The following is a 20,902-nucleotide window of genomic DNA, read 5'->3' on the forward strand; positions in this document are numbered from 1 at the left end:
AACCAAAACACTTTATCTATTTTTAGATAAAATATAAACAAATGTATTAACTATAGAAAGATAGAATTTAAATGATTATACGTAGCAGGCAAAGAGATCAAATCTGCTTACCTAACAAATAAAATAGAAATTTAGTCTAAATTCTAACTCTAACAGACTAAGCAAGATTTGAATCAAGCAATGTCAGATAGTACAAGCAGCTTACAGTTCCTTAATACATAGACTAGACACCCTTCCAGCCTGGAACCACTCTGCCCTAGTTCAAAGTCTTTTTCTTCCAGACGTTCTTCTCATTGTTCAGATGGTGGGGGAGAGAGGCCAACTGTCTCTCTTTTCATACCTTCTTCCAGCTGCTAGAAAGATCCTTGCTGTGACGTCAGTCCCCATTGTCAAGCAGTCTCCATTGCATACATGCCTTCTCTAAGGAGCCTCAGGGATAGTGGATTGTTTTCTTGATGGGCCATTAATACTGTCTGGGCCCTCCTTTGTTGCAACTGAAAGGCTGGTTGTGGGTGTTCCCATCCTCGTAACATATATAACAATACCTCATAACTTCACACACAATGACAGTACATATGATCCAACAGGATATTAATGTTCAACTGATCAAGACTTTTAACATGATACCTCACAAGGCATACTTTGTACAAAACATATCATAATTATATGACAGTGGTAATATGGAGGTTCCATGGTGTTCCTTGGAGGTACAGTGTCACACCTACATAAAACCCTCAAATGAAATGATAGATGATTTCTCTGGTTAGATAAAATATTAGTATAATAAATACTAGCTGGTAAAATATAAAAGTCCTATTTCATAACTACAGTGTCAGTAGTTGGCTAGATTTCAGTGATATCTTAGCCATGAAATGATCAGACCATTTTTCCAACATTTCCAGCAACAGGATTGTGATCCATAATGATGCATTGTCATGTGCGTATTGATAAACTCAGCCACTTCCAGTTCCATAAATATCTTCAGAGTTTTTTTCTCCAGCAGTAGGAAATAGCTAACAGATTTATGAGAGGGAAAAGAATATTGAATGGGTGGAGACATATTGCATATGATTTTAATTAAAAAGTCATTCTGTTGCATTTTTTGTGAGCCATTTTTTGTGAGCCAGCCCAAACTACATGTTTCTTACTAAAAGTTCCAAAGACAAAAGTCATTTTGTTGCATTTTTTGTGAGCCAGCCCAAACTACATGTTTCTTACTAAAAGTTCCAAAGACAAAAATCTCTGTTCAATATTTCATGAGTATATCTATTGCACCAGGTCAGTATTTCAGTATTCAGTATTTTTCCTCCTAAAAATAGTTTTGCATAGAATCATAGAACTGGAAGGGACCTCAAGAGGTCATCTAGTCTAGTTCCCTGCACTCAAGGCAGGACTAAGTATTATCTAGACCATCCGTGACAGGTGTTTGTTCAACCTGCTCTTAAAAACCCCCAATGATGGAGATTCCACAACCTCCCTAGGCAATTTATTCCAGTGCTAAACCACTGCTTTCAGATAGGAAGCATATTTCCTGCTATTATTTAACTTTTTTTTCTATAAAAAGAACCACACACACACACACACACACACACACATAGTGGGTAAATAAGAGAGGATAGAAGGATACCAGGCCAAATGGGATTACACCAGGGTATCTGAGAGCTGAATTTGGCCCAGTGGCTGGAATTTACACCCAAAATATTCTGCCTACGCAGAGGGAATAAAATTATTTGTACTCTATTAAATAAAAGTCTGAACAATTTCTTTTTCTCTTACCAGCACCAAGCCAGTGGTTAGTGGTGAAGTGATTCTAAAAATCCAAGTAGACAGAAAAAGATATCAAGATTTTTAAAGTAAAATGTAATGGAAAATATGTAGTTGATAGTCAAAGACACTTGCCATTTGGGACTGTTTCTCTCGTGTTGCTCTCTTCCCACAAACTCCCTTTAATTCCCTCTCTGTTCTTTCTGTTTACTCTTTGTTTTGTTGTCATTGTCTTATTTTCACTTTATTGTAGCATTTTCTCCATCTTCTTTTCTTCTGATCTGCTCCTTCTCTTTACCTTCCTTTTGGATGTTAGAGACACCATACTTATCAGTTAAAAACAACAATTTGCTCTGAACCAAAGATTCATCCTTTCTCCACTTCACAGTCGGAAAATGTTCATGGTCCTCCTAGCACAAAAGAACCCAAGAGACTAGGAAAGAGTGGGTCTGGCAAAGTAAAGTTCTAAGAGATATGCTGAGCTAGAAGAGAGGTGATAAGCATGTACAAAATATGAAGCCTTCCTTCTCTAGGGCAGTGTCTTGAATCTTGCCAACTTTGATTCTGGTGGCTAGCAATTATTTTACCTGAATGTTGTTTGACGGCTTCGGTAAGATCAGTTGGACTCAGCATCATTCCTAGTGGCTCAGGACTCACATAGTAAAAATAACCTAAATACCTCTGTCGCTGTTTAAACTTGTTGGCATTTACAGCAAAGACACTGGTGAGCCTGGATACTGAAATGCCCTCTCACCTAAACTAGAAATATCTTCAGATCAAGAAAACAGCATCCATTCCCATCAGATCTCCCCTTCTAGGGAAAGGCCAATAAAAGTGTATTGGATAGGGAAGAATGACCATGATTATCTAATGATGTGTTGCCATCTAGGATGCAATGATTTCCATTTACTAATGAGGTAGCCAGTGAGAAATGAACAGGCATAATTATTTAATCATTGAATCATCACAGCAAACCATCCTGTAGCAGTGAAGACCTGATGCATGTAAGATAAGGTGATGAAGTCAAGCAAGAAAGCCCCTGGTCTGTTTTTTAGTGGACATTTCAGTAGGTCATACTGTAAGCTAACAGAAGAGCTCCATGGATCTAAATTTTCTAATCTCTTCAGTTATGCAGCACTCTGAGAACAACCTTGTTATATTCTAGAGAACCCAGGATGATGCAATCCTTGAACAGATTATTCAAAAGTTCAAGAGACTGCTATTTGTAGACATAATTTTTGTGCAGTTCTTTATTCTGATACTCATTCTATAGTGTTCCATCATGGCGGAAGTGCTAAATTACATCATGTCCATGTCACAAAAGGCAGTAAAAAATAAAAGTAAAAATCCAGTCTTTTTTATTGTGTTTTTAATACATGAATACTTAAGATGGATGCATTCATTAGTGCATTAATTCAATGTAATCTAATTATTTATTTAAATACGTCTCTAGGTACCCATCCAGTGTTCTGGGCACCGATCCTAGAAACAAAAAATACAACATACACATAGAAAAAGGACTGCCCATAAATATATCCATCTCAATCTACTTCATCCTCAACAGCCTTAGCAAAGAGGGAGAAAAGATGGGCTTTGCTGTGTGCTCAGAAACTTAACAAATATTAACTCTGACAGCCCAACGAGAGGAGCAAGTTCCCACATCACTATTAAACGTAATGCCAATGGAAAAATTAGAATGAATCAAGATTTCACATTTTAAGGACCTCTGCAATGTAAGAAGGAGAAAGGATCAGCCTCACAGCACTGTATTTTCTGAGAACCCTCTTCCAATTTATCAAACAATGTATGATCAGATTCAAAACAAATATCTCCTCTCATCTAGTTGGTGAGGTTATGATGTTCAAACTTCCCCAACAGAAAAAGGTGTGGGGGGGGGGGAATCCCAGAAATAAGGAGAAAATAAACAAATTCACAATTTACTGTTCCCTCTGCTTTCCCTGCAACTGAGAGGGGAAAAAAATCACTATTCTGGTCACAGATTTTAAATGCTTGTTAAATTCAGCAGCAATAGCCATGTTCATACTGGAAGACAAACTCTGAATTAATAATTTCCTGTTCTTAGACCTCAGTTTTTTTGTAGTTATTTCTACGTGCACCACCAAAGAGTTCTTATTTTCCAGCCTGCTTTGAAGTAAGACCACAATAGGTGGCCACGAAACCAGAGGCTTTGGGCTGTATCACACTTATTGTAAATGAACAACTTTTGATGTGCTTGTGATATTTGAGAAAATGCAACTAGTGGTGTCTGCTCTCCGGCCCTAAAGTCAGTTCTTACGTGATTTATAAACAGCAGAGATGTGGTTTAAAATAATGGATGAGAACAAAAGATGTGACCATCGTAGATTCATTTCCAGATGCCTCTGCAGCCCCCTTAACATTGTCTGCCCTTCGTCACCCATTCAGCCACAGATGAATTTTCCTTTCTGAAAACCATGGGCTGATTTTATATCACTCATCGCAACTCCCACCTCCCCAGCTGAGTTACAAGAACCATTCTAATATTTTTCAGATCGAAAGGGCCACAATTTTCTACTCCTATGGAGCTCTTTTCACACAAAAAGTGTTTCAAGGGTCTTTTGGGGAACAGAGGCAAGCCTTTCCTTCTCTCTTGTCTCTCATTAGCCCATTCCAAGTCCATTGTTTCTCCTGATTTCAGATGATGGAAGGAGAATGCCGAGACATTCGTGGAGTTGCAAAGGCTTTAAAATGCTTTGAATAGAGTTTGCTGATCACTGGGCCAAATCCTGCAGTCCTTATTTAGCTTATGTCAGTATTCAGTCCTTATTCAGGCAAAGTCTTACTAAAAATCATAGAGAATTTGCCCCAGCAAGTATGAAAACCCATGTAACTATGATAGCTATAATCTTTGCTAATGCAGGGGATCAAACTGGTAACCTCTAAAGCAAAAGACATAAGTCACCACAGCTTAAGCCAAAAGCCACACATCCTGGCTGCAACAGACTCACACCTCTGTTTCCTGGACATAGACAAGTAACTGACTAGCAAGTTACAAAAAGGCCGCATAATTATGATTATTATGCATTTATTATTTTAGAAGTTAAAAACTTTTTGAAATACAGAGGGGTGGGGTTTAATAAAAACCTCCCTAGGTTTCAGAATCTGAGCTCCAACTTCAAAGTACTGTTTACACAGCTATTTTTACTGTGCTAGCACAAACCCTGCTAACCCAAGTCTGTCAACCCAGGCTGGGAGGCTTGCTTCTGTAGACTGTGTATACATGCCCTGGGACTGTACTCCTGAGTATCGCCAATGTAGAACTTTTCATTAGGCCTACGGCTCAAAACTGGCATTAAGTGAGACTTAATTGGTGCATGGTCCTCATGCTGGCTCTCGGTGCATGTATGAATGCCACCCATGGTTATCAGTTTAAGGAAAACAAATCTGATATTATTAGTCAAAGTTAGAATGTTTTTCATCTAAAGCATAGACAGTGTGGGCTCAAGCGCGTTCCATGTGATAATGAACGAAGGTGTTATCTTTATTCCATGTTTCATTTGGAAAGAATGCAGATTTGTTGTATTACTGTCGTATTACTGACATTGCCAAAAACTTTTAACTCCTCACTTTCAAAAGTAAATGGAAAAAAGTTGACACAACTAACTAGAATAATCCTCCTGAAAATCCTTGCTTCTGTGCTTGCTTTCACCAGATTAGCAATATTTCCACACACAAGCCATTCCATCAGCTGCAAGAGAAAAGATCCTGCTATGATCTGGGCTCAGTGCTATGTGCAAGACTCTTCCTTTATGACCTACAAAACAAAACCACAATGTTTATAACAGAGATCAGGGAGATGTCATGATTTTAAAATGAGAAATCTTTGCCATTTTGAAAATTGCCCACCCATGGTAAGGCCTGGTTTACTATAACTACAGCTGCACAACATGTTGCATAGGATGTGCTGCTTGGTTTGGGCAAGCCTAAGATTTACAGCTGTTTTACATTAAGAAAAAGCTAAAAGCAAAATTTTCCTCTTATTGGGGCCACATTTGAACTATCAGGACTTTACAAAAGCTCCGCAAGGCTTTTCTCTCAAAGGAGAATCTTATGCCACTTTGTCTTAAACTTGAACTCTTGATTCTCCACTGCAGTCAAAATATGTATCTAATCTATGACTGGTAATGTGTCTCATTACTGATCTTTCTCCTGTGGCTGCACATGCTTCTCAGACACTTTGCCACTGATCCAGCAGTTATGAGATAGTGGCTCTGACTTCTGAGTTATTTGCACTATAAAGCCCTCTTGAAAAACTCCTACACAATAACTTATTGGAGTTGTACGTTGAGTGCACCCATAGTTATAGAAAAAATTATTCTGGCTCCCTGCTGTGGCCACTTTGCACCAGTCCACCAGCACAAAGCTGCAAAACTAGCTTACCTGGTTACGCAAGGATTCCCCCAGCAAGCAGGCATAGCTGAGAAAATTCAGACAGAGCCATAGCGGAAAGATGGACAAGTATTATACTGGGATTCAGGAGAGCTGGTTCAGTTCCCTGGGCTGCCACAGACTTCCTGTGTGAGACTGAGCAACTTGCTTAATCTCTCTGTGCTTCAGTCTCCATCTGTAATATGGAAATAACAGCACTTCCCTACCTCACAGGGATGTTGAACAGACAAATACATTAAATAGATGAGATGCTCAGATGGCAATGAGGGCCATATGAGTCTCTTAGATAGAGTGGCCTAATACTGCCAGGCTGCTGGAATGGCCCTTTGTGGCCATTGTGATTTAGAGCAAATTAGAGCAGTCCTGATGCTGATTACTGTGTCACTTGGCAGAGGCTCTAAGGGTATGTCTACACTGCAGCTGAAAACCCATGGCTGGCCCGTGTCAGCTGACTCAGGCTCATGGGGCTCGGGCTAAGAGGCTGTTTAATTACTCAGGCTAGAGCCCAGGTTCTGGGACCCCACAAGAGGGGAGGGTGTCAGAGCTCAGTCCTCCAGCCCAAGCCCCAGCGTCCACACTACAATCAAACCACCCCTTAGCTGGGGCCCATGAGACCCAATCAGCTGACACAGGCCAGCAGCAGGTGTTTAATTGCAGTATAGACATATCCTTAGGCTGAAATTTTGCCCTAGGTTTAATATTAAAGTGCAACCCTGTCACTAATTTATTAGCACAATGGATTAGTTTTCAGGCTTTGCTTCCTTACTGGGTCATTAAGCAAGAGTGGTCCTATGCTGAGTGGGAATCATAGAATATCAGGGTTAGAAGGGACCTCAGGAAGTCATCTAGTCCAACCCCCTGTTCAAAGCGGGACCAATCCCCAGACAGATCTTTACCCCATTTCCCTAAATGGCCCCCTCAAGGTCTGAACTCACAACCTTGGGTTTAGCAGGCCAATGCTCAAACCACTGAGCTGTCCCTCCCCTCCAAGTCTGCATTGCAAAGAATTCTTAACACCAGTCTCCTCTGGGTGGCTATAATAAACACAGAAGGAAAAGAGTCAGAGACTTATGAGAACTATCCAAAGAATGGACTCAATGTTTTTAAAAAGATGGTTCTATTCCAGTGGTGTTGTATTCTGAACCTGCAGGGTATTGAGAAATCTCAACTCCTATTGAATTCAATGGTAGCTGCGGGAGCTTAGCCCCTCAAGTGAGGTGCTCCATCCAGCCTCTAAAAAATGAAACCCAAAAATGACTCATCTGTTACTTTCTTTCTTGTGAAACTCATGTGACTAAGGGTTTCTCAGATTATATATATATATATATATATATCAATTTTCTCTCTTAACCCCATATGCTTATGACAGGGCAGAGTCCCCTTCAGTAGAAACATCTTCTGGTTCATAATTATCTGGCCTTCACAGTTAAGAAAATTAGTTTCCATTGTGAAGAAATAAAACTGAAGAGGAAATGGAGTGACCCCGGGGAACTATGCTGCTGTAGCAAATGTCACTTGTGTGCTGAGTGTTTCGTATGTAAGCATGAGAGCTGAGTTTTTAATCAAAAGTTAAAGCAAAAGCAGGTTTAATTTCCATATGCATTCAGGCTTTTTACACATATGCTATTCAAACACATGAAAAGTCTCAGATTGTACTTATCGACTGAATGTAAAGCAAAAGTTTAAACTGATAGTGCAACAAATATAACAAGTCATTCTTCAGCCTTCTCTGCCAATTGCACAAGAATACTGTGGCCATAACATATGTATACGCATGCATCAGTTCCCTCCCCCTCTTACCCTCAATCTGACCATTGATGCCAGTCCCCCATAGGCTGGTGTTGGGACCAAGTTGCTGGCACACAACAGAAGCATAGGAATATATTTGTGCAGCCACTTGGTTGGCTGGACCCTCCCCAGAGACTCTGTGGAGTATACACTATCCGAGTTCCTCTTAACCCCTCAAAATAGGTCTAAAGAGGGATCTAGGTGTTCCACAGGCTTTATGCGGATGCTTCATGGTGGGTGAATTTCACCTCAGGATGGAAATGGATTAAGATTTACTATCAGTACCATGGTAGAAAGACATAGAGTGGTATGAAAGCCAGCCAGTGTGTATCAGTGATTAAACACTGCAAAAAAATGCACCAAAAAGGTGCCAGAAAAAGTATTTTTAAATGAACAGACACTCTTATGATACAAAAAATAGAAAGCCATGTTAGCGATAACTTGCCATTGAGCAGGCAAATATATGACACACAAATGGAACTGCAGTAAATACTTACACAATTTAGGTATACAAATGTGTGCATTTTTGTACATAAACTGGACATGAGTTTTAATTTAATTTTGGATGCCTGTGCTGAATTGTTTCAGATTATGCTGAAACAAGTGATGGTCTATAACTTAACACATGGGAGTGACAGCTAAAACAAGCACAAATTGCAAGAAAAGACTCTAATCTGATGTATTCCTGCAGCACAGCCCCATGAAACACCATTCGCATAGCAGAAAGGAAAACACACTCATTCTAGCTGTCACTACAGTACATGACACACATTCCTTTGCACTATCAGGTCAAAGTCATTCATTAAAACAAAGAAAAAGCTAATTAGCAAATGGACATGTGGCAAGAATTATTTCAAAAGTTACTTTGGAAGCAGCTGCTGGCCCAGTGTTCTACAGGTAGCACTCTGAGCTGCTAGATTCAATATCCACGTTCAGCTTGTGGACTGTATCTTCCAGGCCAGAACAGGATGGGAGCAGTCTTGCATTAGTACACTCAACCCCATGGAAGGAAGAAGGGATAAGTCTGGGAAAGCTTTGTATTGTCCATATCAGCTAATTTTTGAGAAACTGTGATGAAACAAGAGTTCTATCCAGTCCTCCATGCTCAGTGAAATTGTACTGTGGGACCTACAGAAGAGGAAGAAATGGTGGGCACCCTCAGACTGGGTCTTAGATGGCCTCCAGCATAATATATACTGATGTAAAGGGATCCCATTGCCAAAAACGTATTTTTAAAGAGGTAGTTCATTGTTAAGTTAAATAAGCTAAAAAACAGCCTTTCCAATCACATACATAGACATCCATTGTATGTGCATGTGTGCACATGGATAATTAGATGCACATATATAGTATGTATATATACTGTATATAGATATTAATTCATCAGCACACAGCGTATGTGTATATTCAATATAAAATATTCAAAGTATATTCAATCACACCAGTTTGTGTGACTGAAAAAGCTGCTTTTTAGCTTGTTTTATTTAACTATATGTGTGTGTGTGTGTATATATATATATATATATATATATATATATATAAATACATAGATTACATATATGTAGAGAGAAAGTGCAACTAAGGAGATAAAAACTGGTTTACTGAAATACTTACCATAGAGATCAGTTGAATTTGTAAGTGTGGGATACTTCCATATTTTCATCTGATTTTTAGGGAGACCTTGTCCAGTCATTAATTCATTGGTTTTGGGTAACCAGAACAGGGAGCAAATCTAGTGTAGTTTAAAAAATCATTGTCATCTTTTTAAAGGATCTACATGTACCATTCAACTGTTTTAGACTGACAATATTCTTAGTAAATGCTCAAAATGTACAAGTTCCTGAGCAACAACAGAAAAATAGTTCCATATTCATGTAGGAAGGATTATTTGATTGTCCTCTATAGCGACTGTTGCTGAGTGCAGCTGCATTATTATCCTTTCTAAAAAGGATGGCATCCTGCCAGATCTAAAAACAAAATCCTCAGCCAGAGCCTTAGCTCATGGAAATTGGTACAGCTCTAGAGAAATCAATGGGGCCATGACAGTTTACATCACTTGAGAATCTGTCCCACTATCTCCTCAAATTCAACCTATGGAGACTGATTGTTGTTGTCTGACTCCTCATGCCTCTTCCCACCCTAGTGCTCTCATGCTTCCTGGGAAACCTGCTTCTCTCACATCTTCCTCTCCTCATTAGGCATTTGGTCATACCAGGGTTGATGGATAGCACATGGGCTTACTATGAGACCACTTCCCTGTTACCTCCTCTCTGACCAGATTAAAAGTTGTGAGGAAACAGGGGTGGTGATGACTGGCACATGAATGAATGATCCTGAGCCCAATGAGATAACACAGCACTGAGTGTAGTCGAAATGCATATACAGATAGACAGAACCCTGCAGCCACTCTGTACACAGAACTCCCATTGAAGTCAATGGGAGTTATGCCAGAAGAATATAGCTGTATGAGGTGAGTTCAGCTCACAGAGCTTAAGTATGAAGATATTTTATGCGTTCACCTGAGATTTTGTGTCTGTGGTTTCGATGGTTTTCCCAGTGCTTACGTCCCAGACACGTAAAAATCCATCCTTCATTCCACCTCCTGTGGCAAGGATTTCTGACTGCCATGGACACCAGTTCATAGCCTAAAGGAAAGTAAATAGATAAGATGCTGGATTAGAAGGTGGTGAGTTGGAAGAGGGGAAATGGGGAATGTAATTGATTTTGCCTATAAAATGGCTTGGAGAAATGAAGCACAGTCACTCAGAACACACCTGGATCAGAACTCGAGGTGCATCCCAATGCACACATACCTAACTCAGCCCAGACTGCTTCCAGGGAAACCACAAATGTAGGCTCCCTCCGCTCCAACCACTGCTTCAGGCCCCCATTGCCAATGCTTCACTGTGGCCTCACTGCTTCCATGTAAGCCCATAAAATTTAGGTTCTCTTGGCTCCAGCTGTTGCTTATACCTCATGTTTCATAGATCCATACATTTTAAGGCCAGACAGGACTTCAGCACCTCACTCTATATGACCTATATGCTTCCAGGCTTCTAGGACTTCTTCAGACTGCTTCTGGCCTACTCCAGAGTTGTAGACTATACCTAGTCGAGTGCCAATAAAACCCAGGTTCCACCAATTTCAGCTGCTTGCCAGTACCTTTTACTGCTGCTGTTCCATTGCCGTTTCAGACTATTTTCAGGGATACACAGCCCATAAAACCTGGGTTCCCCCAATTCCCATTTCTGCTTTCTGCCATCTTTCCTATTCCACAGATTCCAGCATTTTAAAGATGAAGGAGCCCATAAAATTTAGGTCCCCCACTTTCAATCATCTAGTGCTTCCCCTCATTACTCATCCCATCATAAGCATTGTCACCAGATGTCACACCCATGAAGGAAAGCAAGGTTATGAGGGGGAGGAAAACACCTTGTTTTTTAAAAATTCCAGGAGAAATAGCTACAATTTTATTCTAATGCTTCTCTTCTAGAAGTGGCAGAAAGTTTTTGTATTAATCCTCTGATGCTGAGCTACTGATTTTGTTGCTGTACATTTTATTTTTATTTGGTATCATAGTTAATATAGCTCCTAAATGGAAAGAAAAACACACCAGAGAAACCAAAGCACCAGCAAAAACTACTAATAACTTACTTGTGGTCTAGAATGATTCATTAGGGGAACTGGTGTCTGAAATTAACTTTAGTGCATTCTGGGTAGCAGAAGTTAAGCAGGACCATTCAGACAACCCTAAAAGTTTAAAAGACCATGTACAGCAATGGAAGAAATACTACTGTAGCCAATGATTTTAGTTTATTGTTCATTTATTGTGCGGCTATGATTAACATGTCATATATAATCATTGTATGTTAAATAGAGTAAATTGTAGGATTATAGAAGTATAAAATTGATCAGTAGTTAGAAGGAACAATCATGCTTTAGGTATCTAAGTAATTAGGGCTGAAGCACAAGGCCTACAGACTGAGGCCTGTAAGATTTTAGCTTAGCCATACTAGGCCATAGAGATAAGAAATGATAATCCTATGCCCTCAGATTACGGGAAAAGATGTACCGATGGGTGAAATTAACAGTAAGAGTAATTTTTGCTTACAAAATACCTGGTAATCACATTTTTCTAGCACATGCCCTAACCATAGAGTGCATTACATGCATACATGCTAATGAGGTATAGTCGGAATTACATTATAAAAAGAGGGTGCCCAGAGCGGGAAAATTGAGCTCCCTATGGGAAACTCCAGCAGGAACCATCCCTCTACTGATGAGCAATTCGTGAGAAGCCCCCGGACCCTAACACTATTGTTAAGGATACAAGTATAACTATATTTGTGACTTGTGCATAGGTCTGTAGAAAATTTCTATATGCTTGGGCAATCATAACTTTAATTGTAACTTTAATAAAAGTTGGACACCTCTACCCCGATATAACGCTGTCCTCGGGAGACAAAAAAATCTTACCGCGTTATAGGTGAAACTGCGTTATATCAAACTTGCTTTGATCCACCGGAGCGCGTAGCCCCGCCGCCCCGGAGCGCTGCTTTACCACGTTATAGCCGAATTCGTGTTATATTGGGTTGCGTTATATCAGAGTAGAGGTGTACAAGGGCTCACCTAGTTTACTTGTGAATGTCTGTGTGGTCACTACCTTTGGTCTTTGTATGTTCCTAGACACTCTAAATCTAAAGCAAGTAGTAGAGGTGACTTTCACTCTGTTAAGCTTGAAACTGTAGCCACCAGAGCCGAATCCACAGTGATATAATACCACATTACAAAATTCACTTTAAATAAAATAAAAGGCTACACTATTTTGTCTTGAAAGCCTTTTATTCAGATCATAGTTTTACTGCATCAGCAATAATACTGCAAGTAAATATGTTTAGAAAAACATCTATTCTCTCTGTTAAATGTGCTATATATGAAATAAAATATTAGAGCATTTTTCCTTTGTACCTTTACTGCTGAGGCATGGGGTATGGCCTTCAATGGCTTGCAATGCACTGTCGCACCGGGGTCATTAGGCCAGATATTCAATAGACCATCACTGGACCCACTTGCCAGCAGCTTGTTGTTTGTGGACCATTTCAGGCTGCAAATGCTCTGCTTGTTATGGCAAAAGGTCCCTACATGGTGCTGAGAAATCCGAACATCATGATGATGAATTAATCCTAGTCTTGACCCACTGTAGATGGGAGGAGACAGCATCATTTAGCACAATAGAGCTCAGACATCTTTGCAAATTCACAAGTCTTCTGTGGTTTCAGAAGCAAAACACAACAAGGGGGGAGGGGGATCATGTATGTCAAATAACAAGATGACAAACCAAAGGCAAGACAAGCCAGTGTCAAAAGCGTACTCAAGTTTTAATGCTGCCATACAATGGATCAGGGATAAGTGGATGTCCAGCCCAGGTCAGGGAGATTAATTGTTCTCCATTACACATTGCACTTACCTGAAGAGATAGTCTAGTGTATGTTACCAATTTCCCCCTATAGACAATTCAATCACTTACATTATCCTTAAGAAAAGCACTCAGCCATTTTTTCTGTATTGTGAAATGTTGCAAGGTCAATTGTGGCTTTGCCACGACTCCCAGCTCAGGGGCAGTACATAGTTGCATAGCCCCAGGAACAGATCAGGAACAAGATGTTGACTCACAGAGTCACCATCAGGTCACTGGTTCACCAGCTCCTGCAGGGTGAGAGGTAATCGATACCAACCCCAAACCTGGCTCCATTTACTTTCCCTGCCATGCTGGCTCAGCTGTGCTAACTGGCATTCTGGGGAATGGATCCAAGGCTGCACCCTCTCCTGAACCCTGATATATGCTCCTATAGGAAGGCAAGTAATGGCCCCCAGGGAATTAAGGGGGCTCCCTTACTACCCTGGGAGCATAGCCAGGTCACAGTCTGGTTCTTGGTGGCGTGGTTGTTAGACAGCACAAAAATACCAGGCAAATTAATAATATTTAAAAATACCTTGCTGCAGATATACCATTCTCTACCCAGCAAAAGATTCCATCTACAGCAAATCAGTGGCAAAATGAGAGATCCTTCCATGGGAAATCCATAAATTCATTCTGACCAAAACTAGATGGAAAATTACCATCTAGATTAATAATAACTTTCCTTACTTGGTAAGCCCAGGCATCTGACATTACTACAAGAAGATCTGGTTAATATAATAATTATAGCAAACTATCCATACAGTATATTGTCAAAGCAACTTAGGCCTGGTCTACACTGGGGAGGGGGGGGTGTCGAACTAAGGTATGCAAGTTCAGCTACGCGAATAGCGTAGCTTAACTCGAACTACCTTAGTTCGAACTACTTACCCGTCCAGATGCCACGGGATCAAAGTCCGCGGCTCCCCCGTCGACTCCGCCACCGCAGTTCACAGTGGTGGAGTTCTGGAGTCGACGGGAGCGCGTTCGGAGTTCGATATATCGCGTCTAGATGAGACGCGATATATCGAACTCCGAGAAGTCGATCGCTACCCGCCAACCCGGGCGGGTAGTATGGACGTACCCTAAGTGTTGAGCTTTTTCTTCAAGAAAGGCTTTTATTCTTAGGTTTTTCATATGCAAGTCAAGTATCACTTTGACTTGTAGCCTCTTGTTAACATAAATGCAAAAAGAAATGACTGATTTGTAAGATAGAGAGAGTATTTCATTAGCCTGTGTTATATTGATGTGCTAAGTTACTGAAATTAATGAAGCCCCCAAATGCCTGAATAGATTCCAACAAGATAGGCCACCACTTAAGCGTAAGTACATGGTTACAAAATGGCAGATTTCTGTGTATTGTGGGTTTGGGGTGATACCTTCTTCTGGATACTTTAAGGGGAATTAGAAGACCCCTAATTCATTAATATTCTATCGAATGATACTGGCTCCACAGGGCAAATTTGGATAGCATATGTCAAACAGCATCACACGGTATGCAGGGTGTATGTCATCATGCAACAAGATCTCCTTATACGTGAGGAACTGCAGTGGCATGGAGACTTTCCTAAGAAATGATAAGCAGAGCACTCCTACATGAATTTTAACCCACAGAAACTGATCAAATTGTTAGTGTTTGTTCATATGTGCATTGTTGAATCTTACTGTCATTTTCTGTTCAGACAGATGTGTCACCTATAGGTTTCTGTTTCCTCTGTCTCATATGGCAAAATTCAAATGCAAACTGAAACTAGTGAATATTGTGTAGGTAGGCTATCCAGCAGATGTATTACAATCAACAGTCACAAACTTTTGTTGTGAAATCAAAATGAAACCACAAAACTCTCCAGAAATGTGTCCCTGTCCAGAGATAGTAAAAAGTTTAATTTTGAGTTTTACTGTAAGGTTCAAGGCTGTAAACCAAGTATGAATGGAACACAGCTTTTATTTCTGTTTTTAACCCAAATTATCAGAATTTCACATGGATTTACATAGCATAGAATATAACACCAAATATAATTACAATTTTTGGCAGGTCTCTCCTCACCCCTACAAGACTTTGAGAAAATGAATTGGGAAAATAAAATGAAGCAGACTGTAAATCCAAAATGGCTGAGCAATATGTTTGACTTACCTCAACCTCTGTACTGAAAGAGTGCTTAGATACAAAGTGTTAGGCAATTGGGATGAAATTTACCGTTGTGCAGAGGGCCAGCAAATAGCCTAACAATCATTTATGTATCACTTGAGTCCTCAAAATGGGACCTAGTTGGTGGATAGGCATTGTGCTGGCCTTCTGCATAAGGGTGAATTTCACCTCATGAGACCATAGATAGGTAGATATCCAGGGTGTTATAATAGCACCTCCCACCCTGGTATCTGAGATGATAGGTAGGCAGATAGGTAGACAGCATAGGTAAAAGCTGTGGGACAAAGCATCCTATGAATATATTGACCTGCTCACCTGCTAAGTATATAATGATTCCAGCTCATGGCTCCCACCACAGACAGGTGACCAAACATGTTTCTCAACCTCTTTTTGGTTTCAATGTCCCATAACTTACAAAACAAAACACAAAATATAATTCTAAAATCAAGTAAAAAAGATTTTTTTACTGCCACGCCTCTTCCACCATTCAATTTTAATTTGACATGATGCCGATGGTCAAAAGCTCAATCCTGAAAACCATTATTCACGCAAAGACTTCAATTTTGGGCTCTCTGGACAACACTTCCACACTTGGGTTCCTAAATCAACACTCCCAAAGTAGTGCAGCTACTCACCACCTCTGAAATTACAGCCATTAATTTAGGTGCCTCTATCTAGAAATCCACATTTGATAATGTTGTCTTAGGTGCTCTTTTGATTACTGATTTCCAAGCCCGGAGGGCTGGCTCCCCTGGCTTATCCCCTTTATCTGGAAGTGTCAGCCAGGTATCCCCCAAAATCTCTGGATGGAGTGTACTGCACTAGGAGTTCTATACATATAAGGACAGCAGAATATTGAGGGCAAGATCTGCTCGGTGATACTGATAGGAGAATTTTGCCCTGGATTCTAATTGCAAATGTCATTGCAGCAGACATCATGTGGCAATCTATTAGAATTAGTAAAAAAATTATGCATCCTGGACAAAATAATCATGTGTAGAGGTTCCAACTCATGGTTGCAAAATCTCTAGAGGCCTGTAGTGGGGCGGCTGCCCCAGTCCCTGAGAATTTAGGCTGCAGCAGGCCAGTGGGCCTGCGCAGATGAACAGCCAATAAGAAAAGGGCTTATTGGGAGCCAATCAGGGTCCAGGTTGGAGGCAGCCAATCAGGGCCAGGCTCAACCCTATAAAATGGCTGCTCAGGGAGGGAGCAGGTGGTCTGTCCCAGGCCTTTGATAGGGGAAGGTCTGTCTCCAAAGCTGGGAGACTAGTACCTAGGACAGAGCAGTGCTGGGCAGGCCTGGGGGAGCAGAAGGGAACTCCAGCCCTGTGTCTGCCAGGCTTCAGGCCGTGAGGGGAAGGGCCTAGCTGGTGTGAGGGGCCGAAGGGAAAGTGGCCCAGAGATGTGGATAGATGGAGGGAGAGAAGGAGGGCAGGACGGCTGCCATTAGAGGGCTCCTGGGTTGGGACCCAGAGTAGTGGGTGGGCCTGGGTCCCCCACTTCCCCCTTGCCTTACACCCGGCCAATGGGAGTGGCCGTCTGGGGCTGCACCAACCTCCTGCCAAGAGGGATGTGACTTTGGGGGTGCAGTTGCCCACATTGGCTGGGGCACAGAGAGACAGCTGATTGGTTGCCCCCCTTCCCCCCCCCCCGGAAGGGAGTGGGATGGACTGAGGGGCACTGCCGGAGGGCAGTGGCTCGAAGAGGATACCACAAGTTGGGAGCAATGTGGGCTCAGACATCAACCAAGGGGGACACAATGGGCAAGACACCACCAGGAGAAGGCACTCCACTGGACTGAGCTAATTCCCAGACACAACCAGTAGGAGGCGCTGCGGTGGTGAGTCCCTACCGTGTCACAAGGCCCCTGGGTGACTGAATCATTTACCCAGCTACTAGTTCTTATGTGGCTCTTGGAGCTCCATTAACTTTAGGTAATGGTGGGTAATACTAAGGCATTTAGTGAGGTGCAGTACTACTTAAGGAGATGCTATAAATCTCTCTCAGATTTTCTGAATTTTATATAGTTTACTGCTCATAACTGTTTTTATTAATAAAAAGATTCTATGTGATGTGAATTGTCTTGTGACCACTTTATCTAAACAGAAAAAAAGATCTGAAAATAAAGTATCCAGTACTTGCACTTCTCCATCACTGGTGCCAACTGCAAGGCAAGTTCCCTCTTTTATCCAGGCTACAGAAGAAATATATTTTAAATTGGAATTTAAATTAACTCCTTCAGTGCTTCGGTGGGTTTCCCCATTCCAAATGTGTGCAGCAGATCCTAGAGCAATGGCAATGAGATTTTCCTGGTTCCAGTCCAGTATGTTTAGATCTAGAAGAAATTTAGTTAAAATTACTAATAAGCCTGTAACGGGATAGTTTTTAATTATGCAGCTTTGTCAGATTATTAGTCAATTGGGACACTAAAGAGAAAGAACCAAATGAATCAAGTTACTCTAATAGTGCCAGGATCCTTCCCATGTCCACCTTTGTGAATGAGTATAAGATGTTATTTTCCCAGATTCATAGTTAGTACACCAAACATGATTCCACTTAAGCCCTTGTTTGCAGGCTATTATTAAATATATATATTACACTAGCATCCAAAGGTCCCAATGTGCTGGAAACTGTACAACCACAGAAAGAAAAAATCCCTACCTGAAAGGATTATAATCCTTCCCCTATTTTGTAGGCATCAGGGCTAATCCTTAAATTTACCTTGCACTATAAAAACAAGCAAAAAAGAATCAGACAAAGAGCTGCATCCTCGGCTGCAGAGCTCGGGTCAGGAGTGGGCAGGCAAAGATGGCTCCAGGCAATATTTCCAGGTCTTCTGATGCTGTGATGGTCAGGAGCTGCTCTAATTTGCACTGACTTGTACACTGGCAAGTCAGATCACTACATACCTTGGCCAGACCTCCAAAACATTACCTATACCAGGAAGGGCCAATGTAGCATTGGCTACACTCTAGGTCTGATGTTATACTCTACAGCTGGCTACACCAGCCAAGGATTCCCTCCATTTACTGGGGAATTCTCAGCTGCCTGTTTAGCACAACTCTAAGGTCATTTTGCATCGCTCCAGCAGCATGGAGTGACCATACTGTACGGCAGGATCTTGCTTAATATTTCCATAACAAAGCTGTTACCCTTTAGAATTATTAAATCTGTCATTCCTTTACTTTGCCTATAAACCAAATTGCTGCCATCAAAAATAAATATAAACCAACACTAATAAGGAATCATTTGCAGGAACAGAGCTGTGCTTATGCTGTCACCCTCAGAGAGCATGCAGCTTGAGTGAAATAGGTGCAAATAACCAGGGTAGAATCCCAAAGTATGCATCAGCAAAATTGTGCACATTCACAGATATAAATGAACTAGTCTAATACACACATGCAAATGTTTTCATGTTCATCCACAAAAAAACACAGTGACAAGGTAGTTTTGCAAGTGCAAGTTCTAACACTTGCATGTTCATGATTGTTAGTATTTTTTAAGTGATTGCCCAGGTATTTGCAGTTGCAAAGCGCAAGCATATGTACATTCCTGTGTAATTTTGCATGTGCACTACTGAAGATCTGCTAAAGGTCTGGGAGAAAATTTGCCCCAAAATGTATATATCATATGAACAGCAAACTACCTCTGTTAAATCTCAGAATACAACCAGATTTCAAGTTTTGCCCAATAGAAGGACTGGCCCACAGGTAAATTGCTCTGAGCCCAGGAATAATACCTTTTCTGCACTTGACTTTATTAAGTGGGGGTGATTATCCTCTTTGTAAATGCTTTGAGATTCACAGCTGAAAAAGCAGTATATAAGAACTAGGTATTATAATTACTACGACTACAGAGGTGTTACCCACGGAGACTATAATTCCCAGCATGCAGTCTGCTCCATTTTCATCCAAGCAGCCTGGAATTACATATTAGGACCTATAGTTTTCACAGGCTGCACTCCTGTAAGAAAAATGAGATTAGCCATAGGCCTCACTGTAGAACTCCATGGGCCACATTTGGTGTAAGGGCCACACTTCAGCTACCCATCTTAAGACATAAGATACAAAAGTTCCCACTCTCTGCCACAAATTCAAGCTCCCAAATAATGAAAGAGAATAAAAACTTACAGTAATCATTGCGTAAGCCAGTAATATGAAGCCTGACCTCTGGCTCCAATGGTATGAAAGATTCGGCATTAGTGGAAACTCTGTGAGCAGTAAATTCATTATGCATTCCATTCTGGCAGCCTGCGTGTAAAGATTCAAAGTATGTGATTCACTCATAAAAAATGCCACTAGTTTTCCTCAGACAATAACTGTTTTATTTGTGGTTCCTATGAGGCCAGAGGCAAGCCAGGCATAAAGTACAGCACCTGGAGGGTGCTCTAATTTACAGTGGGGGCTGGCCACACACCCAGCCAGACCCAAAATATTAGATATAAATATGAAGTGTTGATTAAAGCCTCTACCCTGTTCATCCCCTCATGAAGTGTACCTGAGCTAGAATAAAGCATCAGTCCCATTATATTCCATTTCAATTATATCAAAGGCCAGTGTGGAACAAATTTAGTACGGTTGTCAAGTGATTAAAAAAATTAATCTTGATTAATCGCACTGTTAAACAATAATAGAATACCATTTATTTAAATATTTTTGATGTTTTCTACATTTTCAAATATATTGATTTCAATTACAACACAGAATACAAAGTGTACAGTGCTCACTTTATATTTATTTTTTATTATAAGTATTTGCACTGTAAAAAAAAAGAAATAGTATTTTTCAATTCACCTAATACAAGTACTGTAGTGCAATCTCTTTATCATGAAAGTTGAACTTACAAATGTAGAATTGGGAACAAAAAAATAACTGCATTCAAAAATAAAACAATGTAAAACTTTACAAGTCCAATCAGTGCTACTTCTTGTTCAGCCAATCGCTCAGACAAACAAGTTTGTTTACATTTGCAGGAGATACTGCTGCCCGCTTCTTGTTTACAATGTCACCTGAAAGTGAGAACAGGTGTTCATATGGCACTGTTTTAGCCAGCATTGCAAGATATTTATGTGCCAGATACGCTAAAGATTCATATGTCCCTTCATGCTTCAACCACCATTCCAGGGAACATGCGTCCATGCTGATGATGGGTTCTGCTCGATAACAATCTAAAGCAGTGCGGACCAACACATGTTCATTTTCATCCTCTGAGTCAGATGCCACCAGCAGAAGGTTGATTTTCTTTCTTGGTGGTTCGGGTTCTGTAGTTTCCACATCTGATTATTGCTCTTTTAAGACTTCTGAAAGCATGTTCCA

General features: G+C 40.8%; 1 protein-coding gene across 1 annotated transcript in view; it reads right to left on the reverse strand.

Annotated features, from left to right (window-relative positions):
• Positions 1 to 3,201: 3,201 nt before the first annotated feature.
• The window catches only part of CDC20B (cell division cycle 20B), a 51,909-nt gene continuing 34,208 nt past the window's right edge, over positions 3,202 to 20,902 (reverse strand). The window contains exons 5-11 of the mRNA XM_039545772.1: positions 19,718 to 19,837; positions 17,726 to 17,922; positions 15,903 to 15,997; positions 12,949 to 13,177; positions 10,500 to 10,625; positions 9,595 to 9,712; positions 3,202 to 5,557 (exon numbers count right to left, since the gene is read on the reverse strand). Coding sequence (XP_039401706.1) covers positions 5,457 to 5,557; positions 9,595 to 9,712; positions 10,500 to 10,625; positions 12,949 to 13,177; positions 15,903 to 15,997; positions 17,726 to 17,922; positions 19,718 to 19,837 — 986 coding nt within the window. The 3' untranslated portion in view covers positions 3,202 to 5,456. The remainder of the gene's footprint in view (positions 5,558 to 9,594; positions 9,713 to 10,499; positions 10,626 to 12,948; positions 13,178 to 15,902; positions 15,998 to 17,725; positions 17,923 to 19,717; positions 19,838 to 20,902) is intronic.

This window comes from Mauremys reevesii, linkage group 6 (assembly GCF_016161935.1).
Source record: "Mauremys reevesii isolate NIE-2019 linkage group 6, ASM1616193v1, whole genome shotgun sequence".
In the NCBI taxonomy this organism is placed as follows: domain Eukaryota; kingdom Metazoa; phylum Chordata; order Testudines; family Geoemydidae; genus Mauremys; species Mauremys reevesii.